Genomic DNA, 26,059 nt, shown 5'->3' on the forward strand with positions numbered 1-26,059 from the left:
AGTCTCACAACCATGAGTTTGGTAGCAAGGCACAAAATGGCCAACAATCTCTTGTTCCAAGGCCTTTTCAGACTAAACTATCCCATTAAGAACTGACACCTGGATTATTTTCCCTTTTAACCCAATCACTGATCCCACAGAGCTGCAATGGGCACTTTTCTGCCCAATCACAAAATGCCACCCAAACCCATGGAGAAGGAGGAAGAAGCAGCATGAAGAAGAAACCCAGGATGACACCCTGTGCCCTCCATCTTGCTGCCATCCACAACACACTAAAAACCCAAAAACCTCAATTTCTCACCCAGTGACACACCTACACTGCTCTCTATAATCTATTGCACACTTTTGTGGGTTCCAGTCTATCTTGAAGTCTGGGAAACTTTCTCCATGGATGAGGGTCAGAGTCAGTGCTGCCCTGGGGGTCAGGGCACCCCAGAGCAGACACAGAAATATTCCCAGTGCCCTGGGTTTCCAGACAGGAGAATCCTTTTCCCTCCGCTCCCGTTTTGCGGTGGGGATGCTCGGGGAGCTCGGAGGCTCTCGGGGCGGGCCTTGGGCAGGTGGGGGCGGGCAGAGCCTCCTCGGCTTTTGGCAGCATCACAACGGGCAGAGGCAGCGGCGGGAGCCGGCGGCTGCTGCGGAGGATGCGAACTTTGCGCTGGCTGCTGCTGCCGCTGGTGAGTGCGAACCGCTGGGGCGGGGGGAGCGCACATCTGGAGCCCGGCCACAGCTGGATGGCTCCGCCGCTGCCCCGGGGTGGGGGAAAGTCCGCAGGAGATGGGTAACTTTTCTCTCAGAAACACAGAAAAAACAAGGAAAGGATTAATAAGAATAATACAAAACGAGACAGAGATGTTAGAGGGAAGGAAATAAAAAAAATATCCCTGAGTTAATGTGTTGACCGAGCTCCTTTGATTAAAATTTTCCAGCTTCAAGATGCTGTTAATAAATGACTTTTCCATTGTTTAGAACTGCAGTTTGCAGAGGACAGAAGAGCATCCCCAAATCAGAATGGCTGTGGCAGGGCTTTGGACAGACAGAAGGGGACAGGTCTCTGTGCCAGCTGTCCTGAGAAAGGCAACTTTGCAGGACAAGGAGGATAGCTAGAAAGGAACAGTTCCTCCTGATGGATGAGGACATTTACCTCTCTGAGAGGGCAGGGATGTTTTCAGAGCTGGAGGTTTCTAAAATCACCAAGCAGGAGCATGAACTGTCTGGTGTGTGTGTGCACAGGGCAGAGCCTGTGCCACTGGACATCAGGGAAGATGGATGAGCCCAGGGATGTGGGAATCCACAAAATCAGAGGGTTCTGGGAAAGCTGCAAAAGGCAGGGCCTCAGAGACAGCAGAACTGTGATTAGAGCTAAGCAGTAGCTATGAGATTGGTCAGAAAAATTATTTAAACTGTAGAAAAGCAAGGATAAATAGAACAATGGTCTGTGTATTAACACTTGTCTGGAATAAGCTCCTCTAAGCTACAGAAAAGTTTATCTAGTGAGATATTAGGGTGTTCTAAGCTTAATAATGGAGCTCTGTGCATTGTGTTTTAAGGCTTACCAGCAGGTACTGTATTCGAAATAAGCAAGCATTTTTTAACCAGAGGTACCTGTGCTTATAGTGGTTGGATAGAACTACTGTCAATGTGCTTTCGCTTTGTGTGATTGGGCAAAAAACTTATAAAGTAAGTTGTAACATTAAGTTCTTGGTCTGCTGCCTGGGATGTGAGCTGGTGGCATCTTCCCATTGTCATAACCATGTAATGAGACTGATGCTGGAAAATGAAACAGCTCAAGGCACGTTCCTGGCAGCCCCATCCTGTTTGTGAGTTGTACAGAGCCCCCAGTCAGGTGGTGGGGACTCCATCCAGGCACTGCCATCCCTCCCTGATCTCCACACTCCATCACTGCCCCTGCCTGGGATGCTGAACACAAATTAGTGCAAATCCAAGCTCAGAAATTTCTCTTCTTTGCCCTCCATGCTCAGCCTGAGGGAAGAGTTTGGAACCTTTCCTCTGGGTGTGATTACCGGGGACTCGTTAATTCAAACTTTACTCATTTCACAGTGAAATGTTCAGCGTGGGCTGGGATTCAGCAGCAAGGAGAGAGTCACCTTCCCAGGCAACATTCCATCTTGTCCTGGGACAGCCAGATGGAGTGGGTGCTTCTCTAATGCCTGCTTTCCTCTGTGGGTAAATGTGAGAGCCTAAATATCACAGTGATCCTGATCTTTCATTTCCAAACCTGAGAGATGGGATGTAAATTTTCACACCTGCACAACCCCTGGATCTTGTATTTTCCTCTGTATTTACACAGATTTATGTGCAAGGGACAGCTTGTGGGTCCTTGCAATGCAAACCTCACCAGTGCAGCTGTTATCATGTACAGTTCTGTTCTTCCATGCAAAACCAGGCAGCTTAAAAGGCTTAGACTGCTGCAGGTAAAGTGATTTTGGCATCTGGGCCAGCCTTTTTTACACCTAAAGGAGGCACACAGCTCATTCTTGCAGCTGTCAGCAGAGTGGAGCTGCTCCAAAGTGATGGATTGTGCACATCTGGGGGCTGCCATACATCATTTTAATATTGCAGCACATTGCAGCAGGCTGTGCCCATAACAAGAGAAATTCTGTGAACTGCATGATCTACACAGCTTTTGGCCTCAAAATATGAACATCAACTCCATGTCTGGTGAGAGGCAGTGCTCTGAATGTTCAGTGGGGTTTGTGTCTCAGTTTTGCATGTTCAGTGGGTCAGGGAAGGCCTGAGACCCCTAAAATGTACTGAGGGAATAATCCCCTCCTGTTTCAAAGGATCAGAGAAATAATTCCTGTATGGATTCTGCAAATAAGTCATTAATCAGATATGAAAATAAAGCAGAGGGCTAATCCTGAAAACTTCCTCTGTGGAGCTGGGCACTGTTATCTCCTGTCAGCTCCACAGGGGTGCATTTGTGCCTTGCAGAACAGAGTCCTTGACACTGAAAGAATTACCATTCACTGGTAAGTGACAGGCAACAGAGAGCAGGGGAGGCTGAAATGCCTAAAAATGACTTTTTATGCCTTAAGGAGTTCAGAGTCTCAGGAAGCAGAGGACAAAGAGCAGAAAAGGCTCTGCCTTCACTGCTCCCCCTGCTGTGCTAAACTGCTTTCCTCTCCAAACCCCCACATTTCCCATTTCTGGGGAGGGCTTTGCTCTGATCTAATGAATGGAGGTGAGAATGGAAACACAGGTGGGTCCCTCTGAGCTGTACAATCCCTTCAGCAAATTATTGTGCTCATGGATATGGGGATCCAAACCCATGGCAAGATGCTGAGCTCCCAGTGAAACAACCTGTGTGTCTCAATTTCTGTGTTTAATTTGTGCTTCCTCTGCCAGCCTAGTCCCTGCAGACCTTCAGTTCCTCTCCATGGGGAGCAGGATGTTTGGAATAATCTGTTTTTAGGCTTTTTTAAGCCTGGAGGGAGTTAATGAAGGGAGACAGGCTCCTGTACAGGCAGTCACTGTCCTCAAACAGGTGTCTGAGCAAAGCAGGAGGAATCCTTCCCTGGAACTGCTTGTCTGCTCCCACTGATCATTAAGGGAGGCTTGATGGGGGAATTTAGATTAATCATCTACAATTAACTGTCTAAAATTAGGAATCTGGTCTGAAGCTACTCATTGAGCCTTCTTCAGTGTTGCTGGGAAGAGATGGAAACACTCCAGGAATACAGATCCATTAAATGAACTTGCTGCAGGACTTTGACTTCCAGGTTTGAGGAATTAGATGACATGAATCCCACCTGCAGGCAAAAAAACTATACAGAAAAGGAGAAGTTTCTCTTTAATTTACAGGAATACTTGCAATAGCAGAAAATAGGGATCCCCAGTTATTAGTGTTCTGTTATTCTTCAAGCATTAGTAATAATTAAATGCTCTACCCAATTTAGAAGAGCCTTGATAAATTAATTTTTCTCAAGGTAATACTAATTACACAGCATTCATAAACAAAACAAATTAATATGGCTGTGTTGTCTCATAAAGAATACCTATGAGTGAATGAATATAATGATATACATGGATAAATATGTACAGCAAGTGCTGTTCTCTGTAAGGTCATGCAGTTAAACACAGTCATATAAATACAGTCCAATCCACACAGGAGCATTCAAGAATTGCTTCAATGTCTTGAAAACAATATTGAAAATATGTAAATATGTTCCTCTAAATGACTGTGAGGCAATCAGTGTCTCAGCTTCCCTCCTTCCACAGGTAATCGAGTTAGAGAGAGAAAACAAACACAGAAAATATCCTCTAGGTAGTCATTTTCAGCCAAAAAGACTCGTGGAATAATCTATTTAGCTGACTGAAGAGAAGGATTGGAAATGAGCCTTTAGCTTGGGGCTTGGAGGCTCCTGGGATCAGGATGGTGTCAGAGCTGGAGGCTGAGGGCAGGATTTGGTGTGAGAGCTGAATTCACAGCTGGGCACTGCAGTTCTGCAGTCACTGCTGGGCTCACCTGGTGCTTTCCAGAGCCCACAGTGGCAAACACGGCTTGGGGATGGTGGAAAAATCCTACATGGATGCAACTGAGCTTGTAAGAGTTGAGCTGACTTCTTTTTACTGCATAAGAAATCTTTATTTTTTTATTGCTTCTTGTTTTCTGGCAGAACACAGCACTACACACCTGGCATTATAAATATCCCAGAATTACTCACAGGCCAGGGCTTGGACAGGAAGGTTTTTAGGGTGGGAATGTGGCTGTGAAGTGGGCAGGAGCTCATGGCGCTCAGGGTGGGCCCCAGATCCCTCCAAAGCACATGGGAATATTGACTTCAGTGCCCTGCACTCCCCAGTCCCAAAGATTTTTAATCAGCACTTGGCTTTTTGGGGAGTTAAGCAGATGGAAGGTTTAGACACATACAACAGACTGGGAAGTTTATGAAAAAGGCTGAGGTTTCTTTGTCTGTCATTCAACCTATCTTCTTTTTTTTACCATGAATCTTCCTCCATCTTAAAAGCCTTTCCTGCCCATTAAAATTTCACTGAAAAAATGTGTGTTTTTCAAAGCATATCCTGATTCTCCTGCCTGATATCTTTGGCAATCCTGGCCAACTTTCAGGACTGACAGAACACTTCATTCCACACTTAAAGATGGGGATGCAGGAGTTTTCTTTGCTGTGCTGTGTGGCAGTGTTCACAGGGGTTCTTGGATTGGGGAAGAGACGAGGATCTGACTCCATGTTTCAGAAGGCTGATTTATTATTTTATGATATAGATTACACTAAAACTATACTAAAAGAATAGAAGAAAGTATTTCATCAGAAGGCTGGCTAAGAATAGAAAAAGAATGAATGATAAGGTTTGTGGACTGTGATTGGCTATTAATTAGAAACAACCACGTGAGACCAATCCCAGATGCACCTGTTGCATTCCACAGCAGCAGATAATCAATGTTTACATTTTGTTCCTGAGGCCTCCCAGCTTCTCAGGAGGAAAAATCCTAAGGAAAGGATTTTCCATAAAAGATGTCTGCAACGGTGCTTTTCTGTATTCTAAAATACCAGGTGAGTTTTAATCCTCCAGGGTGGGATTCTGTGTGTGACACGAATGGCAGACAGCTCTGTGTGAGGGAGAACTAAAATATTCAGGCATCAGAGCCATATCAGAGGAGCTGGGGAAGCACAGACAGAGGGAACTGGGAGCAGAGGATTAATTTCAGAGCATATCTGAGATGGGATCTGGGTGAATGCGAGCTGAGGAGGCAGAGGCAGAAAGAACAGTGATGAATATTCTCAGTCAGTGATTTATGTACTTGACGTAAAACCTATTTGTGAGGCTTTAGGATTGCAGGGCATGGGAAGCTGAAGCAGATCACTGGAAAGAGCCTTCAAGTTCTTGAAGCCCTCTCATCTTGTCAATGAATTCAGCCAATTCTTCAAGCTTTGATTAATTTTCAAAAAAGACTGAGTGTTACTGCTGGCTCTTTGATCCCCTGGAATTGCCTTTTCAAAGGTGAATAATATATTCAGTGCCCAGCTTTGAAGCACTTCCCTAATTTTCAGAGAGCATAGAAAATGTCCCTCCTTTTCCCCAAGTGGGCTAATGGACTTGTTAATGAGTGAAGATCTGTCTTTTGTGTGACATCTAAATTACAGTTTTTCTACCCCCACAGCAGCTTAGGGGCACCATTTTTGAATGGACTCTCAGGAAAGATTGCTTTTAATTAAATTGCACTAAGTGTGGCATGAAGACGTTGCTTGAAACACTCCTCCCAGTGCTTGCTAAATTTCCTGTTGTCCAACATAAGTGAATCAAAGCCCAAAGTGCCATTACTTTGATTTTTCTGTGTAGATTTGGGGAAATAAATAAACTATCATGGAACAGAGGAAATAGAAAACAATGTTCTACTACTCTCAGTGAATAAGCCACTTAGGGTTTCAGGGCAATAATCCTACAAGATGTGAAGAAAATGAAGTCTAAAGTCAAATGCAAGCCCAATATCTGTCTCTTTAAGCTGTCTCAGGTTTTTAGCGTGCTCATGGTTGTCATAGGTAATTTTTTAGTGTTCACTGTGTTCCAGGCAAGATTGTTTTTGTGGTAAGGACTAGAAATCAAAATACCTCTGTGAACTTTGACTCAAACGGGTCAGTAACATCCAATCCAGTAAAAAAAAAACCTTTTGTGTTGTGATGCTCAGGAATGCAAAGCTCAATTCCTTGAGGAGTGTCCACAACATTTCCTAAAATTTCAAAGTTTTCTGTGAGATCTTGGAATGAAAGCACCCCACTGTGATTTCGAGCGAGAGTCAGGCCAGGTTACTGCTGAGATGCTGGGAAATATTGATGCAAGGAATAACATCTTAAATCAGCCTCTTACACTTGCTGTGACAGAGAACACTGTGCCAGATTGGACTTGTCTGTCTCAGAAAGCTCTGCTCTGCTTTGGTTCCTAAATTTTCCTTTTTTATGGTGAGCAGGAGCTATTTTTTTCCTACAAAATCCAACTTTTCAGCAGATGCCTCCCAAATTGCCATAAAATGCCCCTGCATCAAATGCAGAGCTCCTGTTTTTTCAAAAGCCCCATCACCCAACACTTGCAGGTAGATCAGAGCAAAAACTTTTCACTCAAGGCACTGTGAGATTAATAACAGAAAATAAGTCATAGACAACAAATCACAAGTAATGTTCTGCCCACAAGGCTTTTCTTTAACTGTACAAAGGTTTTATATCTTTCTTTTTTCTCAAAGCCTGAGGAAAACCAACAAGTTGAAGCATCATCACTGCTCTTGATTTCTTGTATATGTGTCATTTTTTCTTTTTTTTCTGTCCAACAGTAGGATTACTTTGAATGAGGCTGTGTGTTTATAAATTAATAACACCAGCCCTGTTTTGGCTTCTGATGGGATAGTCTGTAGGTTAGATCTGAAATAGGGTTTGATATTGATTTTCAAACCCTGAAGTGTTGGTGATATTTAATATTTAATTGTGGTGGTTCCAGTTGTGGGTTTCTCTGGGTCTGGATTGAAGGCACTTGAGATGTTATTTCATGTTCACACTCAGCTGTTTATTATTTCTTATCAGTAAAACAGTCTCACTGCTGGGAGTTCAGCAGCTTTTCATCAGAAGGCACAAAATGGCAACAATCTCTTGTTCCAAGGTCTTTTCAGACTAAACTATCCCATTAAGAACTGACACCTGGATTATTTTCCCTTTTAACCCAATAACTGATCCCACAGAGCTGCAATGGGGACTTTTCTGCCCAATTACAAAATGCCACCCAAACCCATGGAGAAGGAGGAAGAAGCAGCATGAAGAAGAAACCCAGGATGACACCCTGTGCCCTCCATCTTGCTGCCATCCACAACACACTAAAAATCCCAAAACCTCAATTTCTCACCCAGTGACACACCTACACTGCTCTCTATAATCTATTGCACACTTTTGTGGGTTCCAGTCTATCTTGAAGTCTGGGAAACTTTCTCCATGGATGAGGGTCAGAGTCAGTGCTGCCCTGGGGGTCAGGGCACCCCAGAGCAGACACAGAAATATTCCCAGTGCCCTGGGTTTGCACATTTAATATTTAATGTCACTGGTCTGTGATAACATGTCTGGGTGCCTGTGGTTGTAGCCCTGCCCACCCCAAATCCAGAACCCAGAAGGAATCAAATCTGAGCCAATGATTAATTGCTCTATCTATGAGTGTCAGTGGGATTTACTGCAGTCCCACCGTGGGCATCAAAGAATCCCAGAATGGGCTGGGTTGGAAGGTGTTGGGGATGATGAAAGAGGAAAGCCTAATAAATATGATTGCCTGGCAAAAGATTTTGAGAATATAGAAACTATAAGTGAGATTGAAATGAAAGCAAGCTTTGAGATACCTCAGTTACTGAACAACTGGAAAACAATGGAGTGAAGGCCAGCTGAAGGTAATCCCCTGTTGATGAAACAACACCCTCTGCTTGCAGACAGGTCCAAGGGGCAGAGCAGATCTATTTGCTTGACAGAAAGGGTCCAAAAATTAGTTTTTAGGGTTTAAAATGTAACACAGTATGGTAATGTAATGATTCTTATAGGCTGTATGTAAATGCTATAGGATTTGTATCTTGTACTAGATTGGTTGGTGAGAATTAGAATATACAACACAAAAGAAGATTTATGGTATTGTAACGGGAACCTCTCACATCCTCTTTACCATGCTCTTGCCTTCTTTCTCTTTACCACTCTCTTCAGAAGGGACCTTAAAGATCAGCCAGGTCCAACCCCAACATCTTCCACTATCCCAGGGTGCTCCAAGCCCTGTCCAGCCTGGCCTTGGACACTTCCAGGGGCATTCCCAGCTTCTCTGGGCACCCTGTGCCAGCACCTCCCCAACCTCTGGGTATCACCACCAGTGGATCATGATTTCCAAAAGAAATCATCACATCTTTTTTATTTCTGATTATTTATTTAAATTTCAGAGGCAGGAATACCTGGACCTCCTTTAGCAATTCCTCTGTCATGTGTAAAACCAAGGCAGCACCACCTTCCCAGGGGTGGGGTATGAGCTTCCCCAGCCATTGCAAATGAAGAATTCAGTTTTTCCAAGAGCTCTGATGAATAATGGTGACTGAAGCTCAGGTTCAGCAGGTGTGGTTTTAGCAGGGATAGAAGACAGGAGGTGAGCAGCAAGTCTGGCACATTCCCTCAGTGTCCCTCATTCTGACTTCTGGAGAAAACATAACTCTTCCTCCTCTGATTTTTTTTTCAGAATTGATTCTGTGTGCTTCTAGGATTCCCAACTTTTCTGCCACAAGGTGGGAGTTAATTTAACCCACCACTCCTCAGTGCTTTTTTTTCCAAGACATTGCAAATTTTGTGGTTTGTTTTGCATTTTGGGTTATGCCTTTTAGCAGAGGACTCAGAGTAGATGGCAGAACATCATCTCAAATTGCCACGACTTTTGCACTCCAAACCTAAGAATATTCCAAATACAAAATTATCACTGTTATAAAATCCAGGAATTCCAGGAATTAGAGGAATGGCATTTTTCCTGTCCAGCTGAATCCACCTTTATGAACTGAAATACTGAGAGATTTATGGAGCAATTATTTTGTTACTTCTACTCAGAGAATTCATTTGTTATGTGGGCAAACTGCAAAGTGAAATGTCTGTTTAAATGTAAAGTGATGAGCAGGGATCCTCCTAATACCTGAAAAATTTCATTTCAGAATTGAGTTGCTATAGTTGAAGAGCAAAAAGTACTATTTTAAGAGTCACTCATGCTGATTTATAAAATGTATTCTGAATTACCCACTGGAGTAATATAAAGCATAAAAAAGCACAATGTCTTAACTTCTTTTCAAACTGTGCCCCTAATCCTCTTTCTGTTCTAATATTAGCATGGATGAACCATCTCTGGGGCCTCATAATTAAGACGAGTCTGTCTATGCTACTTTAAAACCCAAATGTAGGCAGAATTTTTAAAGGTTTTTAAAGATGAAGTTGTGCTCTAATTTTTGCCCCCTGGCAGATATTATTGCTGAGATGGAATAGTCTGCATAACTTCAGTAACATTTCTGTGGAAGCTAAAAGAAATATTGGTTGCTCTGCTCTCTGAAAACATTTTGAAAGCTGATAAATCAGTTTTCTGAGATTGAAAAGGCAATATGGATGTGATGTTTGCATCTGCACTGACTTTTTAAAGTCATTAGAGGTTAAAAGGGCCTACAGCCTTCCTCAAAAATATATTGAAAAGTCTTCAGTCCATCCTTTTCCACTAAAATCCCTGCTAACTGAGCCCCTGGCTTTGTCCTAAATAGCATAGGTCAGAAAGAAGCAAGCAACAGGACACAAAAAGAGAATTTTTATTCCATATAAGACTCCCTATGTCTTGAAGATCCCAACATCCCAATATTTGATCCAGTATCCAGTTCAGTGACTTTTTTTACTCAATTTAATTCAGTTTCCTAAAAGTGTAGAAGCATTTGAGACATCAAATAATACATTTGAGACATCAAATAATGCATTTGATATTTTAAATAATGCATTTGAGACATCAAATAATGCATTTGAGACTTCTGCACAGGACTGATGTAGAGTCTACACTTAATGCATTCAGTCTACACAAGAGGGCTGAAATATTTTCTAACATCCCAACCAGCACCAACTATTTCTGGACTGTGGGTTACCTCTGAGGGATATTTCACATCCTTGAGATGTAGCTGGGGGTCTGAGACATCCTTGAAATTCCCAAGGACTGCAAAAATGAGATAAATCAAGTGTAGGCACTGGCATGGAGTTTCTTTCTCAGAATTTCTTTGCCTTTGCAGAGGAAGCTGTTTTGGGGTTGTGTAGGTTATTAAGAGCATCAATTAAGAACATTAATGATAATGTTATTAAGAACATTAAGAGCATTTCACAATCACAGGAGTGATGACACAGGACTACAGGGGACACAAAACCTTCTGGAGGGGGAGATGGAGGTCAAGCAAAATACATGGCAATAAATGGGACTAAATATCTGTAACTAAGAGGATGAATTTAAACCCTATTCTACAACTGCTGTCTAGAAATCTGTTTAGCTGCTTAAAAGTACCCTTACCTGTGAGAGAAAAAAATTCCTTAAGATTCCCAATGAAGTAATTATTTTTATCTCATTTTTTCGTCTGTTAAAATGGAAGCAGCTCCTCGATCTAAGGTGTGTGCAATATCCTCAGATAACACATGCATAGAATTTTTCAATCATTCAGATTAAATTACGGCCAAGACTAGCATTCTTTAAATAATTATTTAATGATACTTGGTTTATGGAGAGGAAATATTTCTGTGGTCAGGCTGTATTTAAATTTGGAGAACTTGATGTGAATAATCCCACAGCTGGTGGATTCATCCAGTTTTGGCCAGTTGGTGAAATATATGAACATCCAAAAATGGTGAACATTTAAGTTTTGTGGAAAACATAACTGCAAAGGAAAGGGGATAAAAATATCCTGTATGTGTTCTATTTGTAAAAAAAAAGAAACCCAACTTCAGCTGGAGTTTTCACATTCATAGACCTCAAGATAGAAACCATGAGGTACAAACTGGCATTTCTCATTCTAAGTTCTTCCTTTTTTTTTATTGTGTATTTTTTTCATTTTGTTTTTGGTTGGTTGGTTTTTTTGTGTTCTTTTTTTTTTTTTTGTATTTGTGGGGGTTTTTGTCTCTTTTTGTTTTTCATTTTTTTTTTGTGGTTTTATTTGTTTTTATTTGGTTGGGGTTTTTTTGTGTTGTTTTTGGTTTCTTTTCTTTTCTTTTCTTTTTCTTTTTTTTTCTTTTTTTGTCTTTCTCTTGCCAAGGTTACTGGAATCCACCCAGAATGCAAAATATTCCAGCAGGTGGTCAAAGAGGAGGCTCTGTGCTCGGAACACAACGAATCTGCCTCACCTGATGTTAAAGGTAAAGGTCCTGATGGGCATCCCCTGGCTTGGGATGTCTCACTTTACTGAAGTGTTCTTTATTTACATCCAAAACCCCAAAGAAACTCCCCCAGAAGGAACTGAAGACCCTACTGAAATTGTGTTACATTGGGAATCATTCCAATCTGGTGAAAATATTCTTTGGGAGGGAAAAGTTAAAGAAAATCCCAAGTTTTTCAAAATGTTGCATTTTTACAACTTTAAACATTATTTATTTGCTTGTAAAGATTAATTGTGGTGGTGTTTAGAAGTCTATCACATGATACAAATTTTTAAAACTAAAATGAACATAAAACAAAGCCTGTAAAATATATTTAGAATGCTGTGTAAGGTGTTGTTCCCTCCTGGGGTTTTGGAAACATGCCTAGAAATAACTCAACATGGAATTTCAGAATGTTCAGACTCTTTCAAAAATTCAGCCATATTTTATTCTGGTCAGCTTTGCTTAGAAAAATTTGAATCCACCTCAGTGAGATTTTTCAGTTTCATGAATTTTTAGATGTCTGTTCCTTACAGAGGAATTATGAGACAAAGATACTTCAGGCATTTGGTTGGGATAGAATTATTGGAACGACTTGGAAGTCTGCTTTTAGCACCCTGGTGAAAATCAGGGTCTAACCCCACAATATTTCCTTTGTCTTTCATATTATTCTGCAGAATTTCCAATTATTCTCATGCTTTGTGTTCCTTTTCTAGTTTCTTATTTTATTTTAGTGCTATTTCTCACACACACTTTAATAAAGTCCAAAATGCCTCTTGGACCTTTTGCACTTAGAACACACAGTAACCCACCACAAAAAATTCTGGTATAAATTAGGCATTTTCAAAAATTATTTTTTAGCTGCATTAGAGGATGTCATTCCAGCATCTTCCTCTTCAACATAAAAATAATGACATGGGTTTAGGATCCTGTTTGTAACAAAAGAAATAAAAATCTCTGAGAGTTCAGTTAAACTTTTTAAAAATCTTCCACCTTGTCCTCTCTGAGCTTCTCAAAGCTCCCCTTTCCATCTTTTATTCTCCAGATAAGACTTCAATGAAAAGTCTGTTCTGATATTTACAGCTTTTCTCAATATAGTTTGGAATTAAATATTAGAGCTGAGGAAAATTTGCAAAAAAAAAAATTTGGCCTGTTGGTAAATATGTGAAAATCCAAAAACTGCGAACATCATTTAAATTTAATTTAAATTTAATTTATCCCAAATATTTTATCTGGAGGATAAAGTTACACTAAGATAGGTACAAATCCATTGCTTGTGTTTCATTTTTCAGGAGCTCAGCTAAGCAAATAGAAGGATCACAGTTTGTAGAGTCAAACCTCAGCAGTCACAGAGAATCTGTGCTGGAGTCAGTCTGTGTGGCAGAGATTTTCCTCTGAGGTAGTTCCACATTATTCTTGTACAGAGCAGTGTCCACTGAATGCCAACAGCAGAATCCAGGGTGAAATTCCTTTAATTTTGGAGCAGATGTGCAAAATAGGTCAAATGAATCAAGTCCTAACTCCAGATTTGGGGTTTTTTTGGTTTTTTTTTTTTTAATCCTTCACTGTCTAAAAATTCCTGGATTACTGAACAAGACTTAAATATCTGTGGTGTCAACTCCTACTGTGGTTTTCTTTGTGGAGACTTGAGTGATTTGGACACCACCAGGCTCTTGAAAACCTTGGATGAAAAATTCCCTTTCAGTCCCTGCACTCAGCAGTTCCTTTGATATAAACTGTAGAAGTCACTGGCAATACATAATTTCTAAGATTTAAGACATGCAGGTTCTGTTCCTACACAAGGTCGCACAAATACAATTTTTAACTCCACATTGCCAAATAAAATAGGTTTTTAGACCCAGCCCCCCAAATCTGCCAAGCTTTTCTAAGAAAAAACACTTCAGCTGCTGAGTGTAAGTGTGGGGGCCACTGCATGCCTAAGTGGGGCTGATATTACCTGGCTTCATTAATTTGACAATTAGCAGCTGGGTTTAGGCTGTAAGCATCAGTGAGAGCCAGGTATCTGCAGAGTGTGATTCATCCTGTCCTCAGGAAGAAGGCACCAATATTTGGGATGAATCAGCTCTGGAAGGCTCTGTCTCTTTCTGTTGTTCACAAAAACAACATAACTGAGATTAGCTGACTGATTTGAGGCAATTAAAGTTACAGCTAATGAATGAGGGCCTCTGTTTGCCCTGGAAAATTGGGTATACCAGGAATTTCATCCTCCTGAGGGTGATGTGAGGATAATGCTGTGGGAGATTCTCAGGACTGTCCTTTTGAAAGTCAGTCAGGAACTTTGCTCAGCCACAGGCAAGAATTGCTTCCCCATTTCAACTTGACAACTTCAGATTTGCCTCGTCATCCATCGCAGAGAAGAATCATGGAAGGAAATGACATCTCCCAACCCAGCTTTATATAAACCCTGCTTTATATCCCCCCTTATGACTACCTAGAGATTCGTTTTGGTTGGAGCCTGATGGGTTTTTTTATTGTTTCAGGCACATTTACATGCTGGCAATTTTTCTGTGCTGCCCCCCATGCCCACTTGCCAACAGCTTGAGGTCTCAGTGTGATGCAGCTGTGACAAAGCTGTGATTCACTGGAACTTCTGAAAATCCTTTTTAGGGAGCTCAGAGCCAGCAGCACACCCTGTGTCATCAGCCAGCAGGCTCTGCTTTAGGGAACCTCATGAATTCCATAAAATGACTCCCAGTGAGGGTCAATTATTATAATGCTGAGATGTTCTAGTTTGGGATGAATTTAATCCCTTTGGAAATCCATCACAAAAATGCCATTGATTGCCTAAGACTGGGACTTCAGCCCTTATTTCCTTTAAGGCAGGTGAAATTGGTAGATGTTTAAACATGAAATAAAGAGGTTAATGCTGAGTTTTAATTTCAGTTAGACTCTGTAATGAGGAATCTCAAGGAATGGGAAAGGAGTAATGAGAAATCACAAGTGCTAATCATTATTCAATACTTTTATTTCGGTGGCTTTTGTTTTGACAACAGAAAAGAGCTCCAATTGATTTGACTTTGGGATTGTGTCTGCTTGAATTTCAGGTACATATCTCTCATGAGATAAGGAGGGGGAAGGTCCAGCTGGAATACCAAGTGTGAGCAAGGATGCATTCAAGGAGAAAAGGAAAACACTCCTTCATTTGCAGAGCTGCACGTCCTGCTGTGGCTCTTCTTGCATGTGAATGAGTGGGAAAGCCAGAGACAGTCTCATTATGGAAGATCAAATGTGTGATGTTCTCTGTGATTTTCTTTATTTAGAGGCACTTTTATTTTTTTCTTTTTTACAGGATGTGCCAGAGATTGGGATGGTTTAACCTGCTGGCCCAGAGCCACTTTTGGGGAAGTGGTTAAAATTCCCTGCCCACGATTTTTTGAAGAGTTCACCAGTACACATGGCAAGATTTTTTTCCTATTATTTTTATCCCTATTTTTAAAAAAATTTATTTTAAATTAACTCTAGTATTTGAGGATTCCTTCATATTTTCCTGATTTACAATGCTCTTATGTCAGTCAGCATTCAATAATTATCCAGATACGCATTTTGGCTTGGGGTCAGTATTGACACTCTTGTGTTTTGTGTTTTGCTCTACTGAATTTTTTAATCCCTTTGGTGATGTAAATACAATGGACAAGTGTACCATGCTGCTAAATTTATAAAGGGATGTCCTAGAATCACTGATTTATAAAACTGTACATTAATTAATATTACAAAGAACATTCTAAGCTCAGCCAGTACAATCTTGCAGTCAGAGCAGGACCAAGATTAAAACTTCTATGGAGCTTCCAGCCTGGAAAAGATGGCTCAGGGCTTTGCCCAAAATCCCAAAATATGTTGTGAATATATAATTTGATTTCCCCTGTGGAAGGAATGAATTTACAGAGTTGATTTCCCATATGAAATGCACAAGTCCCACTGCATCTTGAAATTGCTGGGAACACGTCCCTTAATTTTTTTAAAGGATAGATATAGAGAATATTGTCATTCTTATAGCTAATCTCACTGAACATGACTCAACCTCTAAGTCCCTAACTTAGGAACCAAAGGGGTGATAAGAAATTGTTGCTACTCATCCAAACTTAAAGAACAGCAGCACCAGCACCCAAAATTAATTCTCTGCTGTGCTTTCCCATGGCAGGTTTCCTTCAGAGGAACTGCACACAGGAGGAATATTGGTCAGAGCCATTCCCACCATACACCATTGCCTGTGGCTTTGATGAAGGTTCCAGTAAAGGACCTGAGGATCAGGTGGGAGTTTCATTTCCTGCTTCTGAACATCTCCTGAGTAACTGGAAATTACCCATTTTCAGTGCTAAACCCAAAACTTTTAGGTACACTTAGAACTTGTTTAACAAATTAGGTTTAATATATAGCAAGTGAGCAGCAGTCAGCACTTTCCTCTTCATCCAAAACTCTCCTGTTGGTTAAACTCATGCTTAGTTCACCTGTCCAAACTAACAAAGATTTGGTTCCCTGACAGAGGTGATGAAAATCCTCATCATGCACACATCTCCCAGGGAAATCCTACCCACCTGTCCTCAGGTTTTTTTGGGGTTTTTTTGGGGTTTTTTTTTGGGTTTTTTTTTTTTCAGGGAAAATTCCTTTGTATCCCTCCTATTTGTATTTTTTTCCAGATTTTCTTTGAGTCATAGAAAAAATATTTCTTAACTTTATAGCCTGGTGGCCAACACACACCCATAGGAGGGAACTCTTGGATGCCACTGAGTATTTCCCCACTTTATCTCAGGTATTCAGTGGAGCAGGAAGTGAATATTTTTCCTCTCTGAAAATCATCATTCATGCTCAATTAAGATTCAGACTTTCTTTCACATTCACGTCTTGATATGATTTAAATTTCCACCTTCCTCCTCATCTTCCTGAAGTTCATATCTGGAGCTCAATGACCTTCTATAAATAAGAATATTTGTGCTTTGCAGAGAAAAAAAGAGAAATGTTTTTAAAGCCTAAATAAATGCTTAAAAAATTTAAATAACTGCTTAAAAGCCTTCTAGAAAGATGCTGGAAATAATCTGAACAGTTCAGAGGGATGTAAATTCATGAAAGGAGGTGTATTCTGGAGCACACATCTCCAGCCCCCATGGAGTTCTCCCGCAGGGCTAAACTCACTCTCCAGGTGCCTTCTCCAAGCAATCCCTGCATTATGCTAAGCCAAGCAAAATTTCTGGCTGGTCTAGGCTAAAATCAAGCAAGGAGCTATATTTATATTTCACAGTGATAGCAGATTTCTGCACAGAGCTGCTGTCTGTGCTCTGCCTGTGTTTAGTTTATTATTCCAGTCAAATCCACAATGTTTGACTACAAAAGGAAGATAAAATCAGCAATCTCTGCTGTGCTGCATACACAGGGAAGTGAGTAAAAATCTCAATTGTGTCCTAATAGAACCACTTGCTCTGTATTTTGTATGTGCAGTGAGCATTTATGATGTCTTTTGTACTTAATGTTGTTTCTTAATCCATCCTACAAAACCAGATAAAATAATTGAAACACTTTATTATTAAATTAAATAACCTCTTTTCTAATGTTCATCTGTGTTTTGAAAATACTGTTTAAAAGATCAGGACTATTGCAGAAACACCAGGATGATTCATATCATGTCAGGGTTACAAGATGTCTTTATGGATCTATTTAAAATTGCTAATTTGTTGCCTCAACCTAGAATTGCAGCCTTTTGTATAAACAGATTTGGGATCAGCTAGAGAACAAAGTGTCCACTGGGTTTATAAGGAGGAAGTTTGCCTGGGTTCAGAGAATTTAGTGTCATGGGATTTTAAATAATTAGGTGATCTTGTAGTGAATCAGAAAAGAATTTGCATAGTTAAAGCCAAGGAAAAAAGCTTTATTTTTTTTAGAACATAGATTTGGATTTCTTAGGATATAAGTCTTAATTGAAAACAAGGGAATTATAAAAAAAAATTGACGGTGCTACAACACACAGCAAGGAAGAATTGTCCAGAGAATTAAGGACTGTGGGGTGATTTCCTTGGCTTTTAATTACCTTCACAACCTGATGTAACTCTTTATCAGTGTTTCAGCTTCCTCACCAGAAAATTGAGAGTTTTATTTCTCTTTCAGCTATAGATGTTTATGAAAATCAATACTTATTGAATTTGGCCCAGCTCTAAAGCAACAGCTTCACAAATCTCCCACCAGAACGTTTCAGTGCTCCAGAGTTTTTATGTACTGACATGGGAAAAGGTGTTTGCATATCACAGTTAATATTTTCCTGTAGAACATGCTCAGAGGGGTCAGATGAGCCTGTGGAGAGTGAAACTTCTCTCCTGTGTAGGGTTAAGTAAGACTCAAAGGAAAACTTTTATTAGTGGTGGAAAATCCTGAAACAGATTTTGGGCGTGAAAAACAGAGATTGTGGGACTGAGTGATGGAAATGTGTGCCAGTGGAATGAGCACCCCAGGATGCATCCAGCACCACCACCTGCATTGGGATGTGTCTTTTTTCCCCCCACAGAAATCCTATTATTCTGCATTTTGGCGTGTCTACACCGCTGGCTATGCAGCATCCGTGACGTCGCTCATTACAGCTCTAATTGTCTTTGCTGCCTTCAGGTAAATATAAATGGGCTTTTTCTCAGCAGGCCTCAAGACAATTTCTCTCAGATCCTGTATGCTTTTGTTTTGTGGGATTTTTTAATGGTTGTTTTCCAATCATTCTAAGACATAACTCCTTTGATGGTGGTGGTCCTTCTCTACCTGTGCTGCAATTCTTTAAATGTTAAAACAACCCAGCTGGGCAGTCTCTGTTAATCTCCTTAATGACACCATACAGTGGAAATGCTCTAATTTTAGATCAATTTTAGCATTTTTTGATCATTCCTACAGTGCATGGCAGGACAGACTCTGCAGAAACATTATCTCATGCCCTGTAAACAGAATTTCCTATATTGTCCATTTCATCTGTGAAAGGCCATTGCTTCCATAACTGAGAGCTATAAAAAAGAGATTTAATTAAATTTCAATGCCTCATTTGATGATGTTGGTTATTAGGAAGTGGATCTGGGGTTTGGCTGAGGCAGAGCACAGAGAATCTCCCTGACTGGAGTGGGTTGGCAGTCTCAAAGGTCGCGGCCTGTGATGGTGTTCACTGGGGTTTTCAGGTGAGGGAAGAGAGGAGAATGTTGACTCCATGTTCAGAAGGCTTGATTTATTATTTTATGATATATATTACATTAAAACTATACTAAAAAGAATAGAAGGAAATGTTTCATCTCAGAAGGCTGGCTAAACTAAGAATAGAAAGGAATGAATAATAAAGGTTTGTGTCCAAGCTAACTGGGCTAGGATTGGCCATTAATTACAAACATCCAACATGGGCCAATCACAGATGCACCTGTTGCATTCCACAGCAGCAGATAATCAATGTTTACATTTTGTTCCTGAGGCCTCTCAGCTTCTCAGGAGGAGAAATCCTAAGGAAAGGATTTTTAATGAAAAGCTGTCTGCGACAGTGGCCCTTACAGAGGGACCCAGGAGCACGAGGCTGATGTGCCCAAACCTTGAGGGAGATTCCTTCAGCTCAAGGCAAAATGTGCACAGGGCAGTCTAGGGAAACGGAATCATAGGAATATTGGGCTGGAAAAGACATTTAAGATCAAGTCCAACCCTTAACCCAGCACTGCTGAGTCCATCACTAACCCAGGACCCCAAGCACCACAGCTGTGTTTGTTTTAAATTCCCACAGAGCTGGGGACTCAACTGATGCCTAAAGAGGCTGACGTGGAACAGAGTCTAGACAGAGTTAAAGGAATAAAGTAGGGATTTATTAAAAGCCTCAATGGATACACCTTGGGCAGTACAAGACCCTGACCATGGCTCTACCCACGATAGACCCAAGATGGATGTTGAGTCATGAATTTTCACACTTTTATAAGTTTTGGTCCATTTCCATATTGGGGTTAATTGTACAATTACAGCTCCAGGTTATGCAGTCCCATCCTCTCAGTTTGCTCTCCTCAATTCACTGTTGTTTGTACTTTTTGGGCCTGAAGTTGCAATGGTGTCCTTGGTTCTGGGGCTGGAAAAGGATTGTGTTGTGTGACTGAACTGTGAGGAGAACATGCTAACACTTGATATGAAGTTCAGAGTTATCTACCAATGCAGTACAGAATCTGGAAAATATGAAAGCTAAAACTTAAGGCATCACAACCCCTTCCCTGGGCAGCCTGTGCCAGTATTGACAACCCTTTCCAGAAAGACATTTTCCCTAATATCCAATGTCGATTTGGGTGACTGCCACAACCTGGGGCCTTCTCCTCTTGTCCTGTCCTTGTTACCTGGGGAAGAGCCCAGCTCCACCTGGCTGTCCCCTCCTGTCAGGGGCTGTGCAGAGCCACAAGGTCCCCCCTAAGCCTCCTTTGCTCCAGGCTGAGCCCCTTCCCAGCTCCCTCAGCTCCTTCTCATCAGATTGATGCAGTTTAGGGCAACTGCTCTGGAGCCATCCCATAACATGTGATTGACACCAATTCAATCCTTTCTTTGACCCAAAAGAGGCTGAAAAGCCTGATGCAAGTTTTTTTTAACAAAAATATTATTAAAAATAATTAATAGGTATTATCATAATCCATCTCAAGACTCCCACAGTTACTCTCTGCTTCTTGCATCTCCTTTAAATGTGTGGTGATCCAAGGACAATTAGCCTGGAATTTTTATTAGCTGAAGAAGGTAACAGCTTCTCTGCTCCCTCCTGTCTCTCTGTCTGTCTCTCAAATAGTGACAGATCATTTATTGCTTGGCAAGGTGTCTGCACTCTCATGGGCTCCTGTTTGACTTTTGATGAGACCCTGAGAAACGTCCCTCAAAGAACAATTTTTAATTTCATTACAATTTTTATTTTCTTTCCATGCCAGAAAATTCCACTGCACACGGAATTACATCCACATGCACCTGTTTGTCTCCTTTATCTTGAGAGCCGTTGCTGTTTTCACCAAAGATGCTGTTTTGTTTGCAGATGAAACCATGGACCACTGCCTCATGTCCACGGTACTGAACCTCCCCTCTCTCTCACCCTTGGCTGAACATTTAATTCTTTACCTGAAGGCAACAGGGAGATATTTTCATCCTATTTCTCCTATTGCTAAAGCTGAAATCTTTAAGCAAACAATTTTATACAAACCCAAAGACCAAATGCTAAGGCTGCACTCAGCTTTGATATTTAAGTCTGTTGACTCTAATGAAGCTCTAACAATTTCTACCAGTAAAGAATTTAATCTGTGAGGAAAAAAACCCCCAATATTTCCCTTTCAAAAAACTAAAATTAAGTTAATTTAAATTATGAAATCCTAAACACAGTGAAATTTTTTTGTTTCTTCGTTCTTGTGTGGCAACATTGAATTTTGCCTATGTTTCTATAGAAACCAGCCATAACAAGAGTAGACCTAAAAGGTATTTTTTCCTCTGCACTTCCAGGTTGCTTGTAAGGCTGCTGTGGCCTTCTTCCAGTTCAGTATTTTAGCCAATTTCTTCTGGCTCCTCATCGAAGGGATCTACCTGCAAACCCTGCTGCTGCTCACCTTTGTTTCCAACAAGAAGTTTGTGTGGTGGTTCATATTTACTGGCTGGGGTTAGTACTCCCTTTCCTCTCCTCAGTATTTCTGGTTGCTTGCAGAACTGGATAAAATCTGTTTTTTCAGGTGAAATGAGCCTGCCAAAGGTGACACTTTTCTGAGGGAAGTTGTCCTTTCATACAGTGTTGTTACTTCAAAGTCACATCATTTTATTCCCTTTTACATCTCAGTTATTCCCTTCCAAAGTCACATCATTGTATTCCCTTTTACATCTCAGTTATTTGCACCATGCTGGTGAATAATCCAGGCCTCAAGAGGATGAGTGATATGGATGGATAATATCCTAGAAATATCTCAAATTACTCCACTGACTAAAGAAGTTTGAGTGATTAAATTGCCTTTTGTTTTTAGCAAGCAGAATTTGACAGATTAATCTTAAATCGTGTGAGTCCAGGCCTAGGAATCAAACAACTCTGTTTTTCTTTCATTTTCAGAGAGCTCCTGACTTTAAGGAATCTTTTGAGGTGATACAGCAATTGAAGTTATCTCTGATACTCAGAATAGGAATGTGAAATAAATAGGATTTATTTCACTGCTCAGAATTGTTGATTGTGACTCTCAGATATTCCCATGTCTCATCTTGGCTGATCTAAAATGCAGGCACCCAAACTGAGTAGTTACAATGACATTTTTTGACTTAGAAGTGAAATCCAAATTACCCTGAATAAATATTAATTTATCCTTCACCTTTAGATTTTTAGACTTTATTTAATGTAATTAAATTTTTTTTGGAGCTATTCCAAATAGGGTTGTCTGAAAGTAGACTCTCAGCCCTTGATTAATCATGGCCAACTTGAGATAAGAAAGCAAACAACTCAATTAATAATGTGGTAATCCTCATCTCCTTCTGCAATCAGTGGAAGGTGAGAGATACCTCAGGGATAACTCTCATCTTAGGTGATGTGGACGGAAATATTTATTTTCATTAATTAAAAAGCCAACTTGAATTTAACAAGGTCCCAGCTTAAAGGAGTTGAGCAAAGGGCAAAAATTTGGAAGGACAAATTCTGAGCCCTTCCCACACATCTCAAATGATACTTAGAAAGAAATTCCCTATATTTCTATAGAATAGTCCGTGAAAATGTCACCCGTTTCACACTAGAATCCTTTTGTGGCAGCTTTGAAAGTCACTTAGTCTTTGAAAATTCAATTCCACAGGAGGAGAGAAAAAGCAATTTCTGCTTTATAGGCCTAAAAAACCCCCAGTCAAAAATGTAGGACAGAAGGATAAGCAGTGATAAAGCAAGGCTAGAAATCATGGATTCAGTTAAATTTTCATGGAATTCTTATCAACTCATTGGTCTGGGGTGATTAGAGTCTTTAGGAAAAAATAATGAACTCTTCCAGCTGCTGTACAAAGGTTGTTTGTTGGCCACAATCCACAAGGTAAAAGAGCCCCAGCTAAATAAATGCTTACTCCAGCTTCATAATTGCTTGTAATTCCTATCCCAACCTTCAAGTAATTCTTTACGTTTATTTCTGAAAAAAAAGGTTTCACAACATCCCCTCTTCTCCTTTGTTATGATTTCATTGATTTCATTCTCCTGCCCTTTTATTCCTTTCTTTTTTTTTTTTCCTTCCCCTGAACTACAAATTAAATTCTTCCATGAAGTTATTGAAAAATGTCTGACCCATAAATTGACCTTTAATCCAACCTGCTGCACTGTGAACCTGTGGTGGTGTTTGCAGGGGTCCCACGATGAGGGAAGAGAAATCTTGACTCCATGTTTCAGAAGGCTGATTTATTATTTTATGATGTATATTATATTAAAAGAAAATTATATACTAAAACTATACTAAAAGAATAGAAGAAAGGATTTCATCAGAAAGCTAGCAAAGAAAGGAAAAGAATGATAATAAAATTTTGTGACTGACTGGAGTCCTGACACAGCTGGACTGTGATTGGTCATCAAGTAGAAACAATTTACATGAGACCAATCAAAGGTGCACCTGTTGCATTCCACAGCAGCAGATAATCATTGTTTCATTTAATTTCTGAGGTCTCTCAGCTTCTCAGGAGAAAAAAATCCTAGTAAAGGATTTTTCAAAAAATATGTCAGTGACATGAACCTATTGGAATAAAGATTCCATGGGACCAGATTTTCAAACCAATTCTTGTGTTCTTATTGATTTACTCAGGAGCTCCCACTGCTGTCATGTTTGCTTGGGTCCTCACACGAATCCATCAACAGAACACCGGGTAAGTCAGAGCTGGGGTAGGGAACACAAAAAATTCCCATTTTTTACAGTGTTCTGTTTTGCTGAGGGGGGAAAAAGATGTGTACAGAAAAAGGTAAAGGGGAAAAGATATTAAATAAACATATATTAATATCATGATTCAAAGTCGTACCATTAGTTTTTACATCTCGTACATAATTGAGAAAATACCTTTAATTTTAAGATTTTTATGTCCCTACATGGGGTAAGAAAACCTGATAATTATGGTACTGACAATTGAAATTTCATTTAAGTTCCCTAATGCCCAGTCCTTGAAATAATTGTATTTCAAGGAAATTGCTGTTTCTGTATAAAGTCAACCATAACTAACCCTAATATCTTCAAATGAGAACTTCCCAAACAATCAACATTGTCTTCGGTAATTTCTTCTTTTTTTTCCAGCCAATTATTTTATTTTATCTTTTATCTGTATCTTCTAACATGAGCTCCAGATACAAATATTGTTTGCTGTAAGCTATCCATGTCCATATGTGGTGTAAGAAAACCTGAGAATATCATATTAACTATTGAAATTTCATTTAAGTTCCCTATTTCAGGTCCTTGAAATAATTGTATTTCAAGAAAATTGCTGTTTCTGTATGAATTCAGCCATAAATAACTAACCCTAATCTCCTCAAATGAGAACTTCCCAAACAATCAACATTGTCTTCAATAATTTCTTCTTTTGTTTTCATTCAATTATTTTATTTTCTTTTCATCTGTATATTTTAACATGAGCCCCAGATAGAAATATTGTTTGCTGTAAGCTGTCCTGAAGGCTTTCAGATAATTTCACATCAGCTGGAAAATATTCTATTTTGTACTCACCTGCTCAGAACTCAGGGGAGTTGAATAAGAAGTTGACTTGGTAAGAAGTGCAGGAAAGAAGCTTGAAAATACAAATGTGTTTTTTTACTTTGCTTTGGTTCTTCAATCTGTGATTTTTGCTGGTTAAATTTTCTTTAGATTGGACCACAGGGAAACCACGGACATTTAGACAGTGATATAAACTTAGTGTCCACCACTTTCCTTTCCTGTGGCAGAAGTGTTTCTGTGTGTTATGGGAACCTCCCAGGGTACAGATGAAAAACCTGATTTTGTTTGTTGTTCCAGATGTTGGGATGATGATGAAAATGGAGTGGTGTTATGGATCATCAAAGGCCCCATCCTGCTGACTGTGTTGGTAAGGTTTTTTATTTTCCCTTGAGTTTCTGCATGTAAATTATTTTATCTAGTGTGCTTTTTAAATGAGTTCTTATGATTGTAACTTAAGACAAAAAAATCTCTCTTATCCACAAATTTTTACCACCTGAATTTAAGGAGGGAGCAATCTGGTTTTTAGGTTTGTATCTGGTATAATCCCTGTCATAAACAATGATGAGAACAGGGGGGACTTTTTTAGAACATTTAAAATCTAAACTTAAAATCTAAACTTAAAGTTCTGACCAGAAGTACAAGGCATTAATAGCAGACATAAAATGATATTAAGATGTGTTGGTCTACAATAATTTAACATAACTTTCACCGTATTTTATGTACAACTATATTTTGGTGGGAAATATAATTATTATTTGTAAAGCTATTGATCTGAGCTGAGAAGGGGTGAGCACTGGTTTATAGCACTGCAGCTCCTAAAAGTGGGGATTTTTAGTTATTTGTATCAACTGAAGGCATGTCCTGGTTTGCAGTAAATTCACAGATTTTGTCTTGTCTTTACAGATTAACTTTATTATATTCATTAATGTGATCAGGATTCTAGTCCATAAACTGAAATCCCAGGAGGGAGGAGGGAGCCATTCAAGCCACTTTGTGTGAGTATTTCTGTGTCTTAGGACTGACCTGTTCTAACTGCTGCAAGAAATTTTTATGGGCAGGAGAACAGAATGTTCTACTCCTCTTCTAATAGAAAGAGAAGAAATGACAATGTGAACTTTCGTTTTCATCCCAAATATCACATGTCATTTTTATTTCAGGGCAAAAAGGGTGGGGTGCATATGTCAGGGACAAAGAGAAATTAAAATTAAAAAGTATGAAACTTCAAAAGCTTGAAAGTGTAAACACCAAATGTCAGGTGATTAATCCATCTCACTCCTAGTCCTTTCCACACAAATGCACGTAGAGAAAGACGCAGTAACGGGATAAAGACGCAGTAACTGCAAATTCTTTGCAGTAACAGGATAAATTAAATAGAGAAAAAATAAAATAAAATAGATATAAATAAATAGAGAAAGATGTAGTTACAGGACTAAGCCTGGTCCTGGCTGTTTGCAAACCCCTCACAACCATTTGGGATCCCATCAATGCAGTCACAGGACCTTTCCATAACTTCTCCAA

General features: G+C 39.9%; 1 protein-coding gene across 3 annotated transcripts in view; it reads left to right on the forward strand.

The window, feature by feature from the left end:
* The first annotated feature begins 590 nt into the window (after window positions 1–590).
* The window catches only part of LOC135442997 (vasoactive intestinal polypeptide receptor-like), a 31,567-nt gene continuing 6,098 nt past the window's right edge, over window positions 591–26,059 (forward strand). The window contains exons 1-10 of one of the 3 annotated variants that reach the window (XM_064703265.1): window positions 591–677; window positions 11,789–11,888; window positions 15,199–15,306; window positions 16,048–16,157; window positions 18,397–18,494; window positions 20,792–20,924; window positions 21,351–21,504; window positions 23,648–23,708; window positions 24,839–24,908; window positions 25,445–25,536. In XM_064703265.1, coding sequence (XP_064559335.1) covers window positions 645–677; window positions 11,789–11,888; window positions 15,199–15,306; window positions 16,048–16,157; window positions 18,397–18,494; window positions 20,792–20,924; window positions 21,351–21,504; window positions 23,648–23,708; window positions 24,839–24,908; window positions 25,445–25,536 — 959 coding nt within the window. In that variant the 5' untranslated portion in view covers window positions 591–644. Of the gene's footprint in view, window positions 678–5,437; window positions 5,538–11,788; window positions 11,889–15,198; window positions 15,307–16,047; window positions 16,158–18,396; window positions 18,495–20,791; window positions 20,925–21,350; window positions 21,505–23,647; window positions 23,709–24,838; window positions 24,909–25,444; window positions 25,537–26,059 lie in introns of those variants that run through there. The other 2 variants (XM_064703264.1, XM_064703266.1) reach the window with 2 other exon arrangements.

The sequence above is a fragment of the Zonotrichia leucophrys genome, chromosome 2 (assembly GCF_028769735.1).
Source record: "Zonotrichia leucophrys gambelii isolate GWCS_2022_RI chromosome 2, RI_Zleu_2.0, whole genome shotgun sequence".
Classification (NCBI taxonomy): Eukaryota; Metazoa; Chordata; class Aves; order Passeriformes; family Passerellidae; genus Zonotrichia; species Zonotrichia leucophrys.